This window comes from Haliaeetus albicilla, chromosome 5, assembly GCF_947461875.1.
Source record: "Haliaeetus albicilla chromosome 5, bHalAlb1.1, whole genome shotgun sequence".
Lineage (NCBI taxonomy): Eukaryota > Metazoa > Chordata > Aves > Accipitriformes > Accipitridae > Haliaeetus > Haliaeetus albicilla.
The window spans coordinates 18,544,250-18,567,401 of NC_091487.1; the positions used below are offsets into that span (position 1 = coordinate 18,544,250).

The window sequence follows — 23,152 nt, forward strand, 5'->3', positions numbered from 1 at the left end:
TTATGTGGCATCATTGATACACAGGTCAACAGCATGTTGTATGAACTGCTGCTGCTGAAGTTAATGAAGTAATGTGTGAATTGACATTTTTCTTTGAGAAATAGGCATTAAGTACAGTGCAAAAGTCTTCCTGTAGTTTTGACAAACACTTGACAGCAGAACTCCAGGATCTAGATACTTTTGGTTTGCTTTGTAGGCTCTGAAAGTGAGTATGTCCTAGTGGGCAGTCTTTTCTTGTAATTAATTCCAAACAGATAATTTTCTTTCTTTCCTCTGTGCTGTCCAGGTCCCCATTCTCTTCATCTTGGTGGTTCTGGTCGCCATTCTTCAATCTTCTCTTACAGTCATCCCCCTCCAGGCATACTGTTCTTATTCTCCCTGTTGCCTTTAACATGCCTTTTCATTTCCCAAAGTGATGAGTATTGCCCATTATCAGAGAGTGGTATTTATGCAATCCATAGCTAAGTAACTTGGCATTAATTTTTTTTTCCTCTGCTATAAGTATAACAAAAAAATTCATGGAATCTTAGAATTGTTTGGGTTGGAAGAGACCTGGACATTAAAAATCATCTAGTTCCAACCCCCCTGCCATGGGCAGGGACTCCTTCCACTAGACCAGGTTGCTCAAAGCCTCATCCAGCCTGGCCTTGAACACTTCCAGTGATGGGGCATCCACAACTTCTCTGGGCAACCTGTTCCATTGTCTCACCACCCAGATCTCTTTGAAGCATTTTCAAACTACCAACTAAATCTGCAGTGTAATGTATTTGGAAAAGCAAAATATGAATTACATTTAACAATATGTGTCTGTTTAAATTTATCATTTTGAAGTGTCAACTTTGACGTGTGAAAAACGAGGTGTTTGGGTGGTTTGGGGTTGTTTTGAGAAGTTTGACTTAGGACAGATGTTTAGCTCTGTTTGCTCGTAGTAGAGGTTTCCCTATGCTGTTCTAAAGAAATACTATAGAATTACAATAAGAAGCTTTATTGTCTCAAAGTACAGTTACATTGTGAAAAATAGCTTTGAATTACCATTGGGACTTCTTATGTTCGTCAGTCTTGCCCATATAAAATACACTAATACTTTACAAATTCACTCTCTTACTATTTTGATTTTATTTTTTTTGTTCTAACTCGTGGAAATCTGCATTGTCTGGCTAGGTTCTCTGTGTTGCATGTCTTTAGCTTAGGCTTTCAATTTCACAAGCATGGAACGTTTGGACGTTTTTCTTGCACAAATCTGAGAAGTTCCTGTTACACATTTGTGTTCAGCATGGAGAACTAGGAAAAATAGCATTCAAACAGTTTTGTATTTTGTGTGTGTGTCAGAAGATAACACGCCATAAAAAGAGGAGGTTTGCCTGCACGTTTATGGTTCTACTGCAAAAAGAATTTTACTATATTCAGTTTGATTAATATAAACAAATAATTGAAGCTCATAAGTATTAGTGATAAAAAGAAAGATTGGTTTATTTTTATCCAACATATTCAATAAAAGTAACGGCTTCCAAAACAACATATGAGACAAAAGGTAAAGAGCATGCTGAAAAATTTCAAGTAACTGAAAATGCATTCACATGTACAAGTGAATTCTGTAACTGCCATACTCACACTTCTCCTTTATATGCTGAAGTGAAGTTGTAGTAAATTGGAAAGTAAGCGGGAACATTATTCATTGAAATTTGACACCTGAAAACATGATGGACATTGCTGTGATTTATTGAAGTCTAATCTTTGGGCATGAGGTCACCTTATGGTTTGTTTTTAAAGATTTCTTCATGTGTTTAGTCTTAAGTTCAGACAAGTTGGCCTACCTAGGCTGATGCTTTACATGGATGTGGCCTAATAAATGGGTATCACAGAGAATAGTTTCCGAACACTGGGGGAAAAGTGAAATTTTCAAATATACAAGTATCTGAGAGACTATGTGCATGATACATTTCTCTTATCTAAAATAGGTATGTATCTGTTCACAGCAGTCAGTTAAGACAATGTATCTATATAGTGTCTTTTAGCAATAACTTTTACTTTGTCTTGTAACATGTGAGTGAAATAACTTCAAAATAATATTTTCCCGGATGTTCTTCTGTGCTGTAGGCCATGGGTATCCTGGCCTTTTCCTTGTTAGATCAGTATTGCCTTTATGTTCTTCTGGGCAAAGACTGTGTCTCCGTTGGTAAAACCATTTGCCACATTTGAAATGCTTATCTGTGTCTTCAACAGGGCAAGACAGGAGAATTGAATCAACTGTTAAATGAAGTTAAATCAATGCAGGAAAAGGCAGTTACTTTTCAGCAAGAGAGAGACCAAGTCATGGTAGCACTCAAACAGAAGCAAATGGAGAGCAGTGCCCTGCAGAGTGAGGTACACCACCAAATAATTTACAGTTGCAAGAAATAAAAAAGAATAAGAAATTGCATCTGTAATATTTTCTGGATTATTTTGGTAGCAATCACTTGTAAAAAGCATTTAAAATCAATACACATGCAATGTGCTTCAATGGACGTGTTTTATGTTTGCTTACATTATTTTTATGAAAGGTGATAGTATGAGCTACTTAAGGTATGTTCTACATAGATACAGCATTTGCGTGAGAAAGAGCAGCGCCTAAATCAGGAACTGGAGAGGTTACGTAATCACCTTTTAGAAATGGAAGACTCCTACACGCGAGAAGCTTTAGCTGCAGAAGACAGAGAGGTCAAGCTAAGAAAGAAAGTTTTGATTTTGGAAGAAAAACTCGTGTCTTCATCTACTGCAGTGGAGAATGCCAGGTAGCCTTTTAATTTATACAGCAGTGGCATTGGCTGTAAATACCACAGTTAGCTAGACTGCTACTGATGGCTTTATTTTACTGAATTACCATTCTATAACGTGCTAAGCACTTGAGAAAACAAAAAGGTACGAACTTTTGTTACTCTAAATCAAGAAAGTGATTTGAGATATACTTGGCTACTGCTCAGAACTTAAAGTATTGTCCTTTTAGTAGCAACTATTGAAATCTCACATCTTTGACAGTGCTTTAGAACTAGAAACAACAAAAATCCCTCAACCCATCAATTTAGTTGCCTGTCAAATCAAAAAAGATGGACTTAAAGAGTCTTATTTTATACACTTCAGTGCACAGATGTGACTGTCATGCTTTGTGAATTGCTTTCAAGACAAGTACTCATCCTTACTTTATACCTGATACTATGGAAAGTATAAGCTGCTGTAAGCTTTTTTTCTTTTTAGCGTATATATATAAAGCAAGATGCATTGAAGTTCTCATGGGTAGCAGAATCTGGGAGGCTTGAGCCAATTGGGGATTTTATTTATTTGCCATAACCACGTTTTTCAGCTAGAACAATGAAAACCCAAGTATTAAAATTATTCAATGCCTATCTTGACTGCTTTAATGTTGTTTTATTCAAAGGCAATGTTGGTTACTTTGGGCAAAATAATTATTTTTTTCATCTTATTACAGTTGTCCAAACGAACAAGTATTTTAATCAAAAAATATGTATGTAGCTGGAGTCTTTCTAAGTGCCAAAGACTGATTCTGCATTTAATGTTCTCAGCAAAGAGATTTCTGAGTTGAGCAGAATTTGTTGTGAAAAATTGCGGAGAAAATGGAAGAGTTGGGAGAAGGTTGTGTAAAAACTGTTCATCAGAATGTTTCTTAGTTCTTCATGAAATTTGCCAAATACCTTTTCAGAAATTCTGCCTATTTCCCACCTGATACACACTCTTTAAAAGACTGTCGTAGGAGTAAATCAGGTTCATAATATTTTTTGCATAACAGGAAGTTAAATGGGGCATTCAGTGGTCAGTATGGAGCAAGATATACCAAGTTCTTGGAGACTGGCTTTAAAAGTAAAAACTGGTAGAAAGACCTATTGATTCATGTAGTAACTGAAGCAGACAGTTAGCAAGGTATGGATTCTTTTTTTGGTAAAGGTACTGTTACATTAATGAACAACAAAGATTAGTTTTTTTCTTTCTCTAATGCACTTCAAACAAAAGTAGAGGGGTTTTTTTGATTACCAAAATTTTATTACCAGACTTATTTCAAGTCTGTTGTTAGGCTGGTTTTTTGTTGGATTTTTTTTTTATAGAGGAATCAGGAAAAAAAATTGCCTTCATTTTTACAAATTGAGCTGAAAAATTAAAGGTAGGCTATTTTTGCTGGGATTTAATTTGCTTTGTAATGACTTCTGTTATTGTCTTCATAAATAATGTATTTTATTTACATTAAGTCATCAAGCTAGTCTGCAAGTTGAATCTTTGCAAGAGCAATTAAACCTGGTTTCCAAGCAGAGAGATGAAACAGTGCTACAGCTCACCATCTCCCAGGACCAAGTGAAGCAGTATGCGTTGTCACTGGCCAACCTGCAGATGGTGCTAGAGCAATTCCAACAGGGTAAGTAAGTTTTGTCAAGAAACGGCAAAAGCTTGCAACAAGCGTTTTTTTAGCTGGGATAGTTACTATGTTTTGGTGCTTTTTAAATATTAGTTGCCTCGTTTCCTTTTTGATAGCTTGAATTTCAGAATCTGTTGTCTTTTAAAAAACTTATAAAAACAATTCTGGCCCTGTGAAAACTAATGGTCCATATCCCATTTATGAAATTTGAATTCCACCACTACTTCATGAAGACCAGATATGATAATGCTGAGGTTTTGCAATTGCATATCCCCAAAAGTTACATGTTGTGAATCAAGATTTTTTTGTTTGTTTTGTATTTTTAACTCTTTAGAAGAAAAAGCTATGTATTCAGCAGAGCTAGAGAAACACCAAAAACAGAGCACAGAATGGAGGAAAAAAGCAGAAAGCTTAGAAGAAAAAGTTGTATCGCTGCAGGTGGGCTGAATAATGAAATTGAACCTTGCGAAACTAAGTGCTAATTCTTGACTGAATTTTTTTGTTTTTAACTGCTGTGTTAAGTATTGCTAAGAATACGTCAAGTTATGTAATTATTCTCTCTTCCTTGGGTGGGGGGGGTGGCACTAACAGAGGGTCAGCAAAGTAGCATTCATCTGCTGACTATCCATTTTCAGAGAATATTTACAATACACTTATTCTAAAGAGCAAGTGAATGAAGTCTCTGTATCTGTTATGTTTGATCTGTTTGTATTAGTGTAATTGTGATAGTGAACTCTGTTGCTTCTCTTTTTGTTGCTTTCCTGCCCTCTATTCAGGAAAGTTTAGGAGAGGCAAATGCTGCACTGGATGCAGCATCAAGGCTTACTGAGCAGCTTGACATCAAAGAGGAGCAGATTGAAGAGCTTAAGAAAGAAGGTAATTACATTTTTTAATCTCTGTTTAAAACATTCCAAGCAGCTGAGGAGACAATATAGCATTCCTAGAAACTTAACAAAATTCATCTTCTATGAGGAAAAGAGTAATTCTTTGCCACCTTTTGAGGACTTCCTTGTTTATAAAGCAAATTTGAAAAAGTATGTTTACCTTCTGTTAGGGATCTTTCTAAAAAGAAAGCCCTCTAGTAGTTGGGTTGTGGGTTTTGTCCCCGTAAATACCACAGCCCTTGATTTAGCTTTGTAAGCATCTTTTTAAAGTTTGTGAAATACCAAATGTTTTCAGATTTTTCCAAAGTAACTACCATATTTGACATAGACCCAGGAATACAGTGAGATAGAGAGAAAGAGTGTGCTGTTGGTAAGAGATATAGAGGGAGCAGCTCATGCACAGATGCGAGACTGTCTGAAGAGATTATGTGGAAGGTCTTGGACATATCTTTAGATTGTATTTTAGATCTCATTTCAAATAAGCTTCCTGATTGCTCATATTTAGAAAGATGCCTTTCATATTGTTTTCAGATTAAGTACTCTAATATTTGATGGATGTCATTACTTTGGATTTGAAGACAAAACTTGGCCAGATGGTAGAGGAATTTGCTAGAAGAAACAGTTTTGAAAAGAAAGCATAGTTATGGTGAGGGTGGTCAAACATTGGAATAGGTTGCCCAGAGACGTGGAGTGTCCTTTCATGGAGATATTAAAAACCTAACTGGCCATGGTCCAGGGCAGCCTGCTTTAGATGACCCTGCTTGAGCAGAGGGTGGTTGAACTAGATGATCTAGAGGTCCTTTCCAACATAAATGTTTCTTTGATTTTGTGATTCTGTGAATATTCTGGGGTGTGGTTTTGGTTTGGTTGGGTTTTTTCCCTCTTTCTGACATCACTGAAACATGAATTTTGTAAGAGATGCATAGCCTTCTCTTTTCTAAACATGTTTAACATTAAAACTGCAGGAAAGCCTAAAAAGGCAGAATAACCTTTTGCTAAAAACTGATACCATTTCAATGTATTTCTGTTTTGGGGCCTTATGCTATTTAGTCTAATCAAATGGAATAAATGAAGGGTAATTTCTATATAATGTATTTGAATATCAAACATCGGCAAGATTTATAAGCTCAGACTCACTTGGAGGTGACAGAATAACTATATGAGTAACATAAGGTCACTTTTTTTTTTTCATTACTGCATTAATTTTAATTTTCATGAGAAAGTAATAGCATTAGCTAAAGCAGGACTTAGGACTAATAATGATTTTGCTGGATTTCTGTGCTTACATCTCAGCCCTGACTTTTAATTTTGTCTGCAATGTTTTGTTGAACCAAAAGGGAATGTTACTTCTCTGTGTCTAGTTGCATGACAGTCCTGATATGGGTGAACTTACTAACAGTAACAACTGCTGGGGGAATATTAGCCTTTTTTTCTTTCTTTTTTTTTAATTGTCTTCATCTGTCTTTTCCTCTTCCCATTTTCCCAACTGAGTCCTACTTTTTCTTTCCCCCTTTATTTCTGTGGATCACCATATTTTGCTATTACTGCAGCATCCTCTGTTATGGTCAGGCTTTCACTGAGCACATGGGATAAATCTAAAATCAGAGGAAAACTTGTGATTGGTCCCTGAAGTGGCTCTAAAAAGGGAGCTTGAAGAGCAGAGGTTTGCTCACTCTCTGTAGTTACTTAACAGCTCTTACTCTCCGTTTTTTTTTCTACCATGTCTCTGGGAATTTTTGGGGTGAATGCCTTTAATTAAGGCTTGCTGCGGGAAGACCTGAAACATCATTGCTGCTGGATGCAGTGGTAACTCTTGCTCTGAACATATACAACTAATTATTGCTGAAAATTTTTAAATTATGATTTGTCTTACTCTCAAAATAAATAATATTTTCTTAAAGCATACTTGCTTATGATCAGATAGTGGTGTGAAAAGTCATTTGGAAGTCTTTACAATTTCAGCAAGAACTCTACAAAAAAGTTACAACTTTTATACTACATAATTGAATGCGTACTTATTTAAATTTAGTTGTGACTAAGTGCAATTTGGCATCCAAGTGGGCCTCATAGGAGCGCTCCCTGAGTTCACATATGAATTTTACAAGCTAAATTAAATTTCAAGCTGCTACATGAATGTACAACCAAATACTGATTTGTTTTTTAATTGACTGATATGTATATCTCTGTCTCAGTACAGACATTCACAGAAAAAGTTTTCAAAAAGCCTGGATTGAAATTAACTTTGGCATAGGCAAATTTGGCACTCTCAGATGGGGAGCTCTTCATTACTGGTTAATTTTGATTGCAAACCTTTGCATATGAAAGCAGGAAGGGTTTGAACTTTGAGAGAAAACTGAATCTCAGTATTTTATCAAGCTATGTTGTATTGGCAAGCGATTTACTTGTTAAAAAAATTGAAAAGGGATTTGTTGCATAAAGGAAACAGAACTTTAATGTTGTTGTAGAATAAATCATAATTTTTATTGGAGGGAAAAAAAGAGAGCACTCCATTTTCTCTATTTACACAAGAAAACATATAATGTCTTACTGAAAATTGGCCAAATACATTCCCAGACACAGTTTTGTTGGCCAAATCTTTTGAAGGATTTCTTTATGGATTTTTTTAGCAGAAGTGATTTTAATGGAAAAGTATAAGATGTACCAGATGCGGTTTTCTTGATTGCCATAAATGGTTAACAAATTATTGGAGACTGTTGTAAATGTCTGCTTTACAGCAGTCCATGCTGAATTTTGGCTTAGGTCTTTTTAGTTATTCAGTCTTTTCATACACACAAAGTACATGTTTAAGTCCCTTTCAACTGTGAGATTCTATTCTAGAAGGAAATATTCCATTTAAAAAATAAGTTTAATGATAGAGTTGCATAGTCACCGTGGATGGAATATAGCTGTGTAGCTGTCCTTAAAAGTTGATCCTCTTTGATATAGAAGTCTTTTTGCCAGAAAAAATAGAAAACAACAGTAACATTTCAATGAAATTATTAATACATTAGTTTTAAAATTCATCATGTGAATAAAAATTGAAAAGGAAACTCATGATTGTCTTGCTTTGTAGAGCAATAGTAATAGCATGAGATTTACTTGAAATTTCTTTTCAGATGCTGTTTGTTTATCTTTTCATGGCATTAGTAGTTTAACTTTTTTAATTCCCTTTTACTCTGTGGAGACCCAAATAACATCTCGACTTCCATGTATGCTCCTACAACTGTTATCATTCCATAATTATATTGCAGATGTTTTCCTTCAAGTATTGGGGTCCTGTTTAACCACATTTACTAAGTAGCATAATTTTAAGTAAGTTTAAACCTTGAAACCATGGATTAATTCTCCTGTGCCTCACCCTGGTGTTTTGACAGAGAGGAGTGCTGAAGAGCAGTCACATTATTGGAATGGATTTCAGTGCATATGGATGTAGTTGTTACAAGATATATTGTTGTATAATATATATAATTTTGTTTAATTTTTAACTTGTTTTGAATCAGGAGCTTAATCGTTATGTTTCTTGAATAAGAACTTTCCCAGCATGACACTAGTTAGTTTGTTCTTCTCTGTACTCTCTAAAATTCATATTTGTGAAGTTAAATGTTTATATAAAGATGTGGAGTACTTGAACAGGACATACTAGGTTGTATCCATTTCACAGCTTAGCTCTCTGATGTGTATATACAAGAAAACTGTGCGGGTTCTCATGGAGTTATTGGTGTTAATTGAGAACCATGTTGCGTCAACATAGTTGTGGCATGTGTTTATTAAAGATTCAAAGTCATGTGGAAACTAGAGTAGAATGTTGTTCGTGCATCCCAGATGACTTGAAGGGTATAAAAATTTATAAAAGTCACTTTTCTTACAAAGATGTTGAGGCTTTTTAGGAATTAACTACAAGATAGATACAAGAAAAATGTATCTTTTGTGTTCTTTTGTGGTTTTGTGGGGTTTTTGTTTTGTTTTGTTTTTTAAATGAAGCGTTTTTAATTCGCATGATCCTGAGAAATGTTAAAGTGGTAGGGTAATTAAGTTGATTGGTAATTTTTCCATAGGATTTGAAGATAAGCATTCAGCCTTATAGAGGCAGAGGAGAAAAAGCTCATTATTTCTGCTTATATGACTGTAGGGTAGAGTTAGTCTTCACATGGGCAGTCCATATTATAATATATTTGTCAAGCTTTTGTGTGTGATTCAGGCTTACTTGTACTTTATTAGGAAAAAAGTAACTTCAAAGGTAGTATCTTACAGAACCCTAGTTTTGTGGAAAAATTACATTTTTGCTGTCTTGAGGTGAAACCATTTGTAGTTTATCTTCTAAGAATTCTTTGTACCTTGTAATTATTTGTTTTCTTGTCTGAGAACATTTTACTGCCAGTGTTCTTAAATCCTGTGTTGGAGGATTAAAGTGAGATAAGTTTTTCTAACACTTTTTACTCTTTGTTTTTTTGTACAAACTTGTGTAGACCTGAACATCAGATACTTTTATCCAGTTTCTAGTATATCTGAGTTTTTATAAAGAGAAAACTTTGTGCCTTCTTTCCTTACAATCAGAATGTTGTAAAATATTGATGGCAAGTAGAACTTCTAGGAGAATTTTTTTTCTTTATTATGAGCTTTATTTTTATGACTTTTATGGGAGGTCAGAGGAAGCGCACGTTACTGACGTGGACTGATTGGGGTAATTGGGTGCATTCTGTATTTGAGCTAACAAGTAATTCGTGTTAGTGGAATTTGAGAATTGTAGAGAAGTTGGTGCTGTGAAATTGTTGGGCGAGAGTGAATATAACAATATCATGCTGTGGCTCCTTTTAATGAAATGGGCTACTACATTTGTATCTCCCTCATTAAACACTCTGATATCATGAGGCTCAAGTGTGTAGATAGTAGACAAAACATTGATTAAGGTCAGGAATTTCAGAAAGCTGAAAAGTTACAGCACTAGTAAATGCAGAATCTAAACTCCTCTCTTACTTTTATAATACTTCCTGTTTCAGGTTTGGAGAGAGGAAAAAATAGGGTCCTTTGTGTAGGCCAACAATGTCATTCATTATCAGTGTTGTGATGTCCTAGATGAACCCATTTCATGGCAGCCACTACAGAATAGTATTGGAACTTGCAGTCAGCGTGCAAAAAAAGGCAGAAGATCTGTGTAGTGACTCCTAGCATACTCCTAGACAACCTCATGTTAATTAACTTATAATATTGGCCTGTTTGCTTAATTTGCAGGCCATGATGCCTGACTGAAAGTGTTTGCCATTTTCCTCAATTTTGTCTTTCATTCATGGCGGCTGTGGCATTTCATCTGTGCCATTTTAACTAAACATTTGTATTCCCAAAAGTATGCAGAATCTTGCATAATCTCCTCAGAGTCTTTCTTGCCAGCGTACTGAATTGCGAAGCACAGCGCTGGTTCTAGGATGCATTAGTGTGTTCCAGCGTGCTGTTTCAAGAACTTGCATTGGTTAACAGGAGCAGGAAAGGTCCTAACAGAAGAAACCTACAAGAAGTTACTGAAGTTACTCTGCTAGCCAGTAATTCTTCTGGGAGACTGGAGACCTCCATGGTACTTGAAGGCTTTAGCAACCTGGTAGTAGAATATGCAGAAGAGCTGGGTTTAGAAAATACTGGAGGTTAAGTACTGAGATCAAAAGACCTGATGCCAACATGCAGTTTGGTCAGATTGTGAAAAAGATTGCCACCATAGGACCATAGACCTTGATCAAGAGTTTCTTTCCAGTTCTGTATTATCTAGGTGGAACAGAACAGTTCATCAGACCTTCTGCAATTGATTTATTTTCTGTGTCTTCCTGTACTTTAGCATTGAGTATCATTCTGTTAAGTTGACAATTTTTTAATAAAAAAATCAAGCTGATTTTTTTTAAAAGCACCGTAACAATATTAGCATATTTTTATTTTTAAATGTGTATTAAATTTTGCAACAAAGTTTCAAACTTTCCATTTTTGTTTATTTGCTGTGACGTGACATTTTATAGGTGAGATCAGAAGAGAAATGTTAGAAGATGTACAAAATAAACTAATGAATCTTATGAACAGCACAGAGGGAAAAGTGGACAAGTAAGTCTTTAATGAAGGTCTTGGTATACGTTTTTGGTTTTTATTCCTCACAATGTACAGATGCGTTACTAACACAGTTGCAAGAGTAGTGCAGAAATGGGCTGCTGTATCTGCTCTTGTAATTATACTTTGATTATTTTGACATTTTTCAATTGCTTGGTGGTTGTAAATTTTGATTAGTAAAACCAGTGTGTATGTAAATTTGGATTACTGATGTGTTTCTTAAGTAGAAGTGGACTTCATTAGCACGAGCTCTGCAAATGAAGATAAAAGTTCTCAATGAACATCTGTTATAATGTCTAAGGTGTGAACAGCAAGACCTTCCACATAGCTAGCATCACCTCAATGTTGCGTAAATCTCTCTTCCTTGGTCTCCCCCCAGCTCCCCCTTCTCTTTACCCATTAGAACTGAAACAAGGATAGGCAAATAAGTTCCCCTGTCCCCTTCCTTATGTCTGGATTTGGGACTGCACATAAGTATCCGTTTAAACACTCTCCTGAGTTAGGATCTTAGAATAAACATTATTCTTGATTGTAGTACTTGGATCAAAACTTGCTTGTGTACAATTCAGTTTCACCTTACTGCATACGGTATTTCTAATACTGTCCAAATTAACACTTACTGTGTAAGAAATGTTACAACTTGTAGAGGAAGGAAATTGGCGAGGTACCCTTTTAGTTCCTTGTATCAGATTTGGGGTTTTGGACTATTGTAAATTAGGCAAGAATATGAGGAATAAATGCATCAATTTACAGTATCAGCTGTTACGTAAGAGCAAATTGTATAACAAGCTTCCTTTGTTCTGCAGGCTCCTAATGAGAAATCTCTTTGTTGGACATTTTCATACTCCAAAAAATAAACGTCCTGAAGTGTTAAGGTTAATGGGAAGTATCTTGGGAATAAAAAAAGAAGAACTTGATCAGGTAATACTTTGCAGAAAACTAGACTTCCTTTTTTTATTTGCGGTATCCTTACCTGAAAATAGAATAACTTGCTGCTAAACTAAATGTGACTGTCCCTGCAGTTCTTGTCAGGAAAGTATGTTTTTTGTTCTCACATCTGAATTCATGTCTGATGCAGGACATGCTGATCTTAATGGAATCTTTTGATAACATTTTAATAGAATGGATCTTATTTTGCTGAGGAATGCTAATGCAGAAAGGAAGGGATTTAACTTTGTGCTGTTGTGTATAATAGCTGTAATATGTCAGTTACAGAAAAGTAAGCCAGTTTTTATATGTACCACTAGATATTGTGAAGAATGTGGGGCTTATTTTTAAGTAAAGAGCCAGATTTTTAGACTGCCAGTCTTTGGGAGGCAGAGAATAAGGTTTTGACAGTAATTAAAGTTTTTACTTATCTGTAGGATTCCCACATAGTTATGGAGAATAAATATAATGAGCACAATGTTGCAGTTTCTTTTACCTGCTGCTTTTTTTTTGTTTCCTAACTTTTTTTTTTAACACTTTCTAGTTATTATCTGAAGACCAAAGAGGAGTTACGAGATGGGTGACTGGCTGGCTTGGTGGAGGAGCTGGGTCAAAGAGTGTCCCTAGTACACCTTTGAGGCCAACTCATCAGAACATTTTTAATAGTGTAAGAACTAATTGTGCATTCTCTATGTTTGAGTGGAAAAAAATGGGACAGTTGCATATTAATGGTGATGTTTGGCTCATCAGTATATTGAGTTTCATGTACTGATGCTACTGTTATCTTCCATTATTTGTTGGTTTTGTAAAACTGCTTTGGCACAAGGTTTTTTCATGCACTAAATATATATGTAGACATTGATGAAAAGTATACAATACTAAGTGTTGTGCTAATACAGAAATCAAATTACTGTTCCACTGGTTCCTGGGATCACTGACCTCTCATAGTATGGACTTTATCTTGCAAACTGACAGTGCTGGAGGTTAAATACATGTAGGAGTCTGGAATTCTGCAATACTCAACAGTATAGAAGACCACAACATCATATTTTGATGACTTTGTTCCCTTGTGATCTTTAAATTTAATTTGAAAAGCTTTCTCAGCTGCTGCAGCTAGTGCCTCTTATGTACAGCATATAAAGTTGATATTTTAAGCTTTCAAATACTGTATAGCAACAGTTCTCATAGCATGGTCCATGGGAGCGGTTAATCTATGGAACTTTACATTTTGCAGACCAGTAGATAATGCTCTCAAGTATAGAGCACTGAGGGATTGGGCTTTTTCGATTAACTTTGGTTTTTTGCTCATTGAGCTAGAAAAGCATGTTGAGAATCAATTCCTGTAAATTAACTTGAAGTACAGGGATGGGTTTTTGCCCGCTAAAATAATGCAGGCACTTAGGCCACCAAAAGATTTTGGTCTGATTAACTGTGAATGTAAAAGAGGAAAGCTAATGCTTTTGTATGTGTAGTACAGGCTTTACTAAGCAAAATTTTATCTTGTGATGCTACTGACACCTTAATCATTCCAAGCTTCCTTTATTCAAGACTTTTTGTCAAATAAAGCAAGCAGTGGGTTTTAAGAGTTTAAACTTTAAGAGTTTAAGTTTTATGTGTTTCTGGAGGAGTGATGTGCTTGAGCATGAACACAGGAAATACTGTGATGTCAGTAGCAGCATGGGATTCTTGAAACAATTGGCTTAAATCAATAATGGAACCATGCTGGCAGTATGTGTGTTATCTTTAGAGTTTATCAGTTTCACATAAATACCACTTACTGAGACAATAAAAAACTGTATGTTTTGAAAATAAATTTCATTGTCACTCACTAAGGACTACTTAGTACGAAGTACTAGGTACTTGGTACTAAGTATGAGTAAAAAATTCTTTGGAGACTGTTGACAGCTTTTTGCTTTATGTATGTACGTATTTTTAACTTACTTTTCAACAGAGCATCAGTAAAATATAACTAGTAGCCTCTTGTAGTCTTTTTCAGAATTGTTTGTGAAATTCCTCGAAACAGAATCTTGTCCAAGCCTTCCTCCACCCAAGCTCTCTGTTCATGATATGAAAACTTTAGGAGCAGCAGGAACTGGTAAAACTAGCAGTACTCCATCCAACAGTCAAACGCAAGGTAACATTTGAAGGAAAATTTAATCTTTACACAGACCATAAATAACTAAAGGTAGAATTTTCAAGGGGATTTCAATGATTCTGTCCTTCCTCACTTGAAAACTATGAATTTGATTTCTATCCTCCCTCCCCCCAATATCCTGCTTTCTCTTTGCTTCCCCCACCCCTCCTTCCCACTGCTTCTATATCCCGCTTCCTAAAATCTCAGTACGGGAGATTAGAGGGACCAAATTCCCTTTGATATGGAAAAGCTTTAACAGCACCTGTTAGAGCCAAACTGCTGTGCAGGCAACTCCATATGGTGTATCAGTGAACCCAGTCCTGATTTGCAGCATCCCTGTTGATCAGCTTAGGTCTCACTGAGTGAAGAAAGCAAGTAATACCAACCTTGTAGTGCCTCTCTGGTACGTAGAACCTGGTTGCTCAGAGAGGACTGAAATAAAATCATTTGAGTATATGGCCTAATTTGAAGTCTCTATAAGCTGTGCATGAGTGTTAACTTTGATTTTTCTAAGGCAGAGAACAATTATGCTTATATTGTGCATGTTGAAATTAATGTACTTTTGTCTAAGTAATGTGAGATCCAAATCTTCAGTTTAACTGATCCAGTTTGTACTTAATTTTTGTATGTGCATTTAAGACTTCACATTAATACAGTCCTGCTGATTTGCAGAAGTTTGTTTTGACTGAAACTTTTAACTGTAAACTCAAAAAAACCCCACCACCCCAAACCCCAAAAACCTATGTATTATACAGATCTAGAGAGATATCTATGCTAAAAAGCCCTTTCAATTTGCCTAAAGTAGTTAGACATTACAAAGTGTAAATGTCTACTGTGAAATACCAATTTATCTCTGAAAGCAGTATTTATTTATTTTGTTAATAAGCCTAAATTAAGTTTAATTTTCTTTTTACTCTTCCTTGTAGTATAACAGTAATGTAATAGGTAAAGTACCTATTTTATTTGCCAAAAACCCAATTTCTTTGTCTGGAAGAACTAAATTCTCGGTTCCTTTTATCCATTCAGGAGCTAAATTGCTTGCTTGTAAAACTAGACACCCATTATATATATATATGTATATATATATATCTATCTCCCTTTAATTGTTTGGGTGCTTTAAGTTTTTTTGTTCCTAGAAATAAACCATATGGTAGCAGTTCTTAAGTGCTGGACACAAATGTCAGTATAATATCCACACAGAAATGCATTTATGAGAATTAGGATGTTTACATGATGAAAGACCTTTTTTAAAACAAAAAAACCTGAATAAAATCACCTATCCAAACAATTAGTATGATATGGGAATGTCAGTTTAGTTTCTGCTCTACATCTAGTATAGGAATCTTGAGAACAGGTCACATCTGGAGCTGAGTGATAGGGGAAGGTGAGGAGGGGCAAGTCAATTGTTAGATTTAAAAAAATAGTTTATTAATACTCTATTAAAACTAAAGTTTTGTTAGAATTTGACTAATGAGCGAACATTAAGTTTTCCCTCAAGACTAAATTGTGACTCACTGTCCATGATGTTTATTTACAGGTTTTTTCTTGGGGCTGACCCTGGGGAAGCTGTGCCAATACGCCATGGGGTGGGAAACCTACCTGTGTGCTGCATTGTAGTGCATGCACAAGGGCCCTTATGCTTTGCATAGTGCTGGAGTCAATGTGACAGTTATTTCATGTCTGACATTGCATGCGTGAAGTGAACCTTGGCAAAGGGTGTTCATGTTGCCTGTCAGAGATGTATAGATTTTTCTGGATAGCTTGAGCTGTTACTGAATTTCAGCTGCCAAAGAGTACAATATGGTTGGCAGGTCCTGGGAGTGCCCCATCTTAAGTCAGTCTTGTAACCGGCGGCCTGAAGTGTAGACATAGGAATTGTTCAGCAAAAGCAGCAGTGGCGGATGAGGTCCAAGATGAGAGAAGGCAGAGAGAATCAAAGTCTTTGAGAGCCTCTACAGTCCATGGAAAGAAGATAGGATTTTCATGTTGCAAAAGTAATAGGCAATTTTAGAACTTGTTTGAGAACAAATGCTGTAAAACTGGGTAGACTTATGAATGCTTTCTAACAAAGTGTTTTTGTTGTTGGGTTTTGGTTTAGGTTTTGTTGGGTTTTTTTTTTACGTTTCAGATTCTGCAGTCTCAGGAATGAGCAGAAGACCAGCTACAAATCCATTTTTAGCACCTCGATCTGCAGCAGTGCCTCTCATAACACCTGCTAGTAGTTCTGGACATCTGCTTATGAAACCTATTTCTGATGCGTTGCCTACGTTTACACCACTGCCAGTGTCCCCTGATGCCAGTGCTGGTGCTGTACTAAAAGACCTCCTAAAACAATAGATGATCTTGTATCAAAATGATGATAGTAGCACTTTAAGGAAAATGAGAACACTATTCTGTATATAATTTACCACAATGAGGCCTTCTGTAAAAAGTCATGTACTTGGTTGCAATTGTACCTTGCTTTTCTTTTGATTACGAACTAACCAGTGCTTCGGAAATTCTAATGGTGGCATGAATAACTGCCTTCTTTATAGCAGGCATTCATTCTGGGTGTGGGTTAAATCTTAAACTGAGAAGCAAAAAAATCTATCTTGTTGCTAGATTGTCACAAGACAAATAGAAGGATTTTTACACCTTAATTATAGTCTTGAGTTGTTTCAGTTATGCATAGACAGCATTAACTCTTTGGTGTTGAGATCCAATTTTCCATTAAAACAATCTGCCATTGGCAGCAGACCTTCAAGAACCGGAATTAAAAAAAAAAAAAAAATTTTTTTTAAAAGCACCAGCAAAATTGATCTTATTTGAGGTGTTCGATTAAGGACACAAACTCCGAAGAATGACAGTAAGCATATGGGAGTGTCATTATGGAGCAGCTGCAGTCTTTCCACACAGGATTTATGACATTTACTTAATGTGCACTAGGACAGGTATCTCTTATTTACAGGATTGGTCACATCTGGGGGCAATTTGAGGCATGTTAATCTGTTTTTGCACAATGATTTGATTTTTTTGTTTCTCCCCGCAGACTAATAGCTGCTTTCAGCAGTCAAACGCATCAGCACCAAGGAGTTAACTGTGGAAGTGAGTGCTTCATTTTCTAGAGGTGTTGATGTGATGAAGAGTGAGTAATTCAGCAAAAGATAGGTTCACATATATAAAGACACTGTATTCTAATGGTCTAAGATGTATATTTGAGAGACTTTCTATACTGCAGGATTTTGTAGATCCAAATATAGGCTTAAAGCTTGAACACATGTATAGAATTTAAAGGGAAGATGATGCTTGCTTATGTCAAATGTGTAAATAGATCTTTGTAAGACCAAGGCCAAAGTCAATTTTTCTGTAAATTTTGCTGTGATAACTTGTACGCTTTGTTTGGCAGGTTAAGGAATGAAGTTGCCTACAAAAGGATAGAAGTCAACTTGCAAAAGTCATCTTCATAGTGAATCTGAGATAAAACATCTTCAGTTTAAAATGTGTAATTTCTAAATCTTTTTATATGCCATTCATTGTTTAGTCAGTGTTAAGGTAACTGTTGTGCAAGTTCTATATTAGAACTGTCAACCTTTACTTCTCGTTTTCATTAAGATCCTGGATTAAATTGTTGTAAGAGTTATATTTAAATAAAATTAATTACTGGAACTTGTACAGAATCAACCAAAATAATGAAAAAAAATCTTTGCATTTATTTATGTAGAGGTTAAATAGTGAATTTCTTTTGTTGCTTTGAACTCTAGCAAGTTTTTTTTAATTACTGTATTTACCTTAAGAACTGCTTGAGTCCCTTTTCTCTAGTATGTTAATGATTCATGGAAGACTTATGCAAATTTGGAAGTGGCTTGACCATATTGAATTTTTATTTTAAATTTTTTACTCCATTATAGACAAGGTAATTAATTTGACAGTTTGAGTTTGGAAAGGATAGCAGCCACACGTAGTATACCAAAGTAAATTCTGCATTACGTGGTAAATGTAATGAGAATTTGAAATTACCTCGGCTGAGAACATTTCAGTTTGGTACTTCAAATGTACATTTTCATTTAAACTGGACTGGAATAGGTACCTTTTTTTCTATAACAAATATAAAGAAAACTCAAATCAGATGGGTTCTGTGCAGTTGCTCTTGTTCTTGTAGTAATGTCTATTTAAGGATATATAGCTGCTTCAGAATAAAACTGCCTTTTGGTGAGCCAAAGCAGAAGGAAATGTTTAGTTTTTAAAAAATTATGTGACTTGCATATTATAAATTACAAATGGACTCATGCTGTTCACTGTCTTCTGAATATACTGAGCAGATCTTAACTTTTTTGTGTGAAGTTTTTCTTTAATTGCAGGGAACTTAATATGTACATGTTTCTTTTCCAGGAAGCTTTATAAATACCAGTAAATAAAACATAGTAAGACCATTTGTTTCTGCATGCTGTAAATCAGCTCCATTTATACAGTGAGCTATGAGTTTGAGGAGGGAAATCTTAAACCAAGCAAAGCTATTGAAGAACTTCAGAGTTCCTCATTAAGCTACTTTGGAGAGAAGAAAATCCTCTACAGGAGAGATACAAGAGACTTCAGTCCTTAAGTCCTCGGAGGTCTGAACTGTGGAGAAAATAACCATGGCTTAGAGGTTGCTGTTCTAGGGCTTATTCCACAACTACATCGGTGAGGTTTGTTGCTTTGTTAGAAATCAAATGTGCTCTGTGTTCCAGGCAATACTTTCTCACTGAAAAGTGTAGAAAACTTCATTGCTTTTTTTTTTCTCTTCTTTCTTAGACTGTTTCACAGACTATTATAAATCTTCAAGATTTGTTTTTATTGAAAGATATTTTTTCCTCTAATTTTTCTTCTGTGTTTACTTTGTGCTTGATAACTGCTTCATACATATTAACCTTAGCAGTTTCCCACATATAAGTATGTGACTCACGTAGGCTATCCTGTGAATTGTGTGGGTCTTTCACACAGCAGTGGGGGGGGGGGGGAAATTCTCTGTGGAATTTATGAGCAGGTGCAGTAGTTGAAAATTTTCATTCTTCATTTAACTTAATTGTTCTCTTTCACTTTGCTTTTGCAAGAAAAAAAGAGTATGGTCTGCCTAGTTTTGGTCTAACAAGCTGTCAGTTATCTTTAGTGGTAAGCTAACAGAATTCTAGTAAGGAATTAATTTTGTAAATTTGATATAAAGGGGAAAAATAAGGGTTAGGATTTTCTGTTCTCCGCTTTGGACTCTTTCATTTTTTGCTGTTCTTTGCTCATCCTGCATTCTGTGCAAAGAGAAGGAAGTAACTGGTTGATCTTTCTAATTGTTACTGTAAAAGAATGCACAGTTTGGGGGGGGGGGTGTTTTTTTTAAATTAAACTCTCCTGCATTAAACCACTTAGTCACAGCCATATAATTTGTCACGTTATAGTGACCAGTGTAGAAAGAAAATTTTTTTTTTTACCAAATGTCAGTTCCCAGCCTGCATTATATTATTGCTTCTTACTCATGGTCTTGACCTATTTTGCATGAATAGTTACTAATAAGGCAGGCTACCTGGAATATATATAGCAGTGACTGATAAAGCAGAAGAGACAGAATGGAAGATGCTTGCCTTGTAAGTATTTCACATTATCACATACCTCATGAAAGCTTTGCAGTTTTAAGCCTTATACCATCTTGCTGCCAGTTTTGATGACTTTATTGCCACATTATCATGTGGAAGTTCAAGAATAATTTTCTCAACTCGTTTAATCAGTCATACTTGTAAACTTGATGTCGCATCTTCCCAGAGACTCCCAGTTTGGGAGTAGATTTAACTAGAATAAAATTAAATTCTTTTTTTGACACCTACTTGAAGAAAAACTACAAGCATTTAATATGGAGAGACATTAGTACACTGTGGAAAGAGCGGGGATAACAGCTTTATGCATTCTTTCAAACAGAAGTCTTTGATTTATCTAGACATTCAAACCAAAGTAGTCTTGTCAATATTTAAAAAACCCCAAAACATAAAATACATATATGTATATATACACATATGGCAGTGGCAGCAGTAAGGCTTGAGGAATTAAAAACATTGTATGTATTTGTTTTATTTTGGCTCTATTTTTCCCCTTCCAGTAAATTTAATAGTTTGTTCCCTTGCATAGTTGTCTTTCAGGTAGAGCTTCTAATTAGCTTTCTTAGGAAATAATATATAGGAATCACCAGCCTACAATATTTGTTCTATTGTGTTGTGCCATTATATACTGCTGAATTTATTTGCAGTCCCACAAAGCTTAAATATGGAAATGAGTCTTCAATAAAAAATAAAGGAATAGACAGCTGCTGGCATTTTATTTAAAGGAAAAAGTAATTTGTACAAGGCATGTTGTTTACAGCAGTAGCAACACTGAGTCTTGGACAATTGTAGTCATCTCAAGCTTATAGAAGAGCATGACATTCTAAATTTCATTATCTGAAAGCATCACCTATCTAACTCTGAAATACATTGTGTAGTAAGTAGTCGTTAAAACATGTTACCAGCATAAGTGTGCAAGAAATGTGCCTGTTGTTTGCTGGTTGTGTTACATCTGTTGAAAGGCTAATTTGGACAAATCTGTTCCGAATTGGGAGTTCAGCCATGCTGCTGAAAGTCTCAAACATTTTGCCAAGGAGAAGAAAATTGTATCAAGTCATTAAAGGCTTATTTTCCTTGTAGGAAATAACAATTGAAAGATAACTCAATTTTTTCATACATAAAAAAGGGCATTTATCATTCAGTCAGTGCCCATATTAAGTAATTTAGGGTCATTCTGTGCCTTACTGAGCTTGTGGCATTGCTGGTTAAATCTAATTTCTTTTTAAATGCTCACAGATGTTGTACATCATCCTTGAGCACTGATAGTGAGCTAATCTTTCTCTACTCTTGTATTAAGATAGCCATTAAACAGCCTCTCACAGATTAGATTTTAAAACTAGTATTGCTTGCACTCAAGTTTCTGGCAGTCTCTGCCAAACTGCCTTTGAAAAGGTTAACCTTTTCTGTCTGTGATGGTCAGTTAATAAATATTGCTGTGAATATCCACAGTAACACCAAAAACATTTCCCATGCCTCCTAAGCAGACTGAAAACACCCCTTTTTCTCTATTTGTAGGTGTTTCGATTTGAGTTCTTTTACACCTTAGGTTGGTTGGTTGTTTTGGGGGTTGGTTTTTTTTTTTTGGATTGTTCTCCCTGGGAGCCATACACGTTTCCCCCCTGTTTGAGGAAACATGATGCAGCTCCCTTGCTACTCATAGTTCCAGCTATGTGGAACGTTTCACCCAGAAAGAAAGTGCCCCTTTTTAAAGTCTGCTTCTGCCAATTCTGCTTCATTCCTATTACCACAGCAATATTTTCTTCCAGTGTGAGTGTACACTATTTAGAGTTCCTTCTATAACTATAAATTCTCACGAATGTTGTAGTACCACAGCTGGGATGGCTCTTGTGGTTGTAGAAGCTGAGTGTGTATGCTGCTAGATCACCTAACTAGAGATAAGAATGTCTTTCAGATGTTTGCATGTAGTTGTGGAGTTCACAGCTGAAAATGTAGTGACTTCTCAAATTTCTGAGAGGTGCAGATTCACACCAAGTCAAAAGTTCAAGGTGAAAAAAGAGGGGGGATGGAACATCACAGATTACTCTCTTTTGCCGGATTTCTGTTGTCATTTATTAGGTGGACTAGAAAAATACAGCAGTCAAGAAAAACATACATGTAGTAGCATAGTCCCAGAAGGCTTGTTTTTGAGTGAAATGAGAATAAATTAATCTGATAAATTTAATATACTTACATGTTGATCAAACTTAACATTGATTCCCCTGACAAATTCAAAACTGTTCACTATGCTCATAAGATGAAAAGAGTAATTCCTATTTTAAAGATACAATGTGTTGGTAGGGATTGGAGCTTTGCCACATTTAAAAAAAGGTCAAACTTGACATCTCAAGCTTGAAGGAACTTTGCTGAATACACAAATGAGGAAACTTCACAGCTAAGGTTATGCCTTCAAGATCATTCAGCCACATACGAACTGAGCTGAGCCCCAGAAACTGACAACAGTGCAGATAATTGCATTTTCATTAGGCGGTTTCTGGTGACCAATGGTAGCAGCTGCACAAAGCTCTCTAGCAGTGTTCCATTTTGCTGGAATTTTGCCCTAAATCAATAAAGAAAGGAGAAGATGGCTGCAGCTTCTTATTCAACAATAGAAGCTGTGGCCAGAGCTTTGTTTCTTTATATGAGATCATGGAGAAAGGATCCCTTGGATCCTTGTGGTTTGATTTATACTGGGAGAGACAGCTTGCCATTTTCTTAAGTGACTGGCAGTCTTTGGATCATACTGTACGTAGCTAGTCTTCCTCCAACTATCAATCTACTGTCAAATATTAGGGGTATAAATATCTTACTCTTTGAATTATGTAGAAATGAGTGTAAACTTTTTTGTTTTGGTTTGGGGTTTTTTTTGCTAGAATCATAAAACCTGTACAATCTCAGATTCTGGTTCTAATGCCCAGTCAGCTGGAAGAGACCCAGGAGGGAAGCTCGTGTGTATGCAGGAGTCCTTAGTCATCTACTTTTAATAAAGTCCAGTTTTGCTTTGGCAAGACCCAGCCTATCTTGCGACTTAGACCCCCTGCTCTGAAGGAATATATTCCAATATTCTCTTAGGTGTTTTTTATGGTTAACTGGCAAGTACATGCAGAGTCAGTGACAACAGAGGAGTTGACAT

General features: G+C 35.7%; 1 protein-coding gene across 2 annotated transcripts in view; it reads left to right on the forward strand.

Moving 5' to 3' along the window:
- TRIP11 (thyroid hormone receptor interactor 11) overlaps positions 1-18,844 on the forward strand; it is a 35,161-nt gene extending 16,317 nt beyond the window's left edge. For both annotated transcript variants that reach the window (XM_069783599.1, XM_069783600.1), the window contains 10 exons: positions 2,224-2,364; positions 2,578-2,771; positions 4,236-4,399; positions 4,734-4,837; positions 5,176-5,275; positions 11,280-11,361; positions 12,171-12,285; positions 12,836-12,958; positions 14,278-14,425; positions 16,554-18,844. In XM_069783599.1, coding sequence (XP_069639700.1) covers positions 2,224-2,364; positions 2,578-2,771; positions 4,236-4,399; positions 4,734-4,837; positions 5,176-5,275; positions 11,280-11,361; positions 12,171-12,285; positions 12,836-12,958; positions 14,278-14,425; positions 16,554-16,762 — 1,380 coding nt within the window. In that variant the 3' untranslated portion in view covers positions 16,763-18,844. The remainder of the gene's footprint in view (positions 1-2,223; positions 2,365-2,577; positions 2,772-4,235; positions 4,400-4,733; positions 4,838-5,175; positions 5,276-11,279; positions 11,362-12,170; positions 12,286-12,835; positions 12,959-14,277; positions 14,426-16,553) is intronic.
- Positions 18,845-23,152: the final 4,308 nt, after the last annotated feature.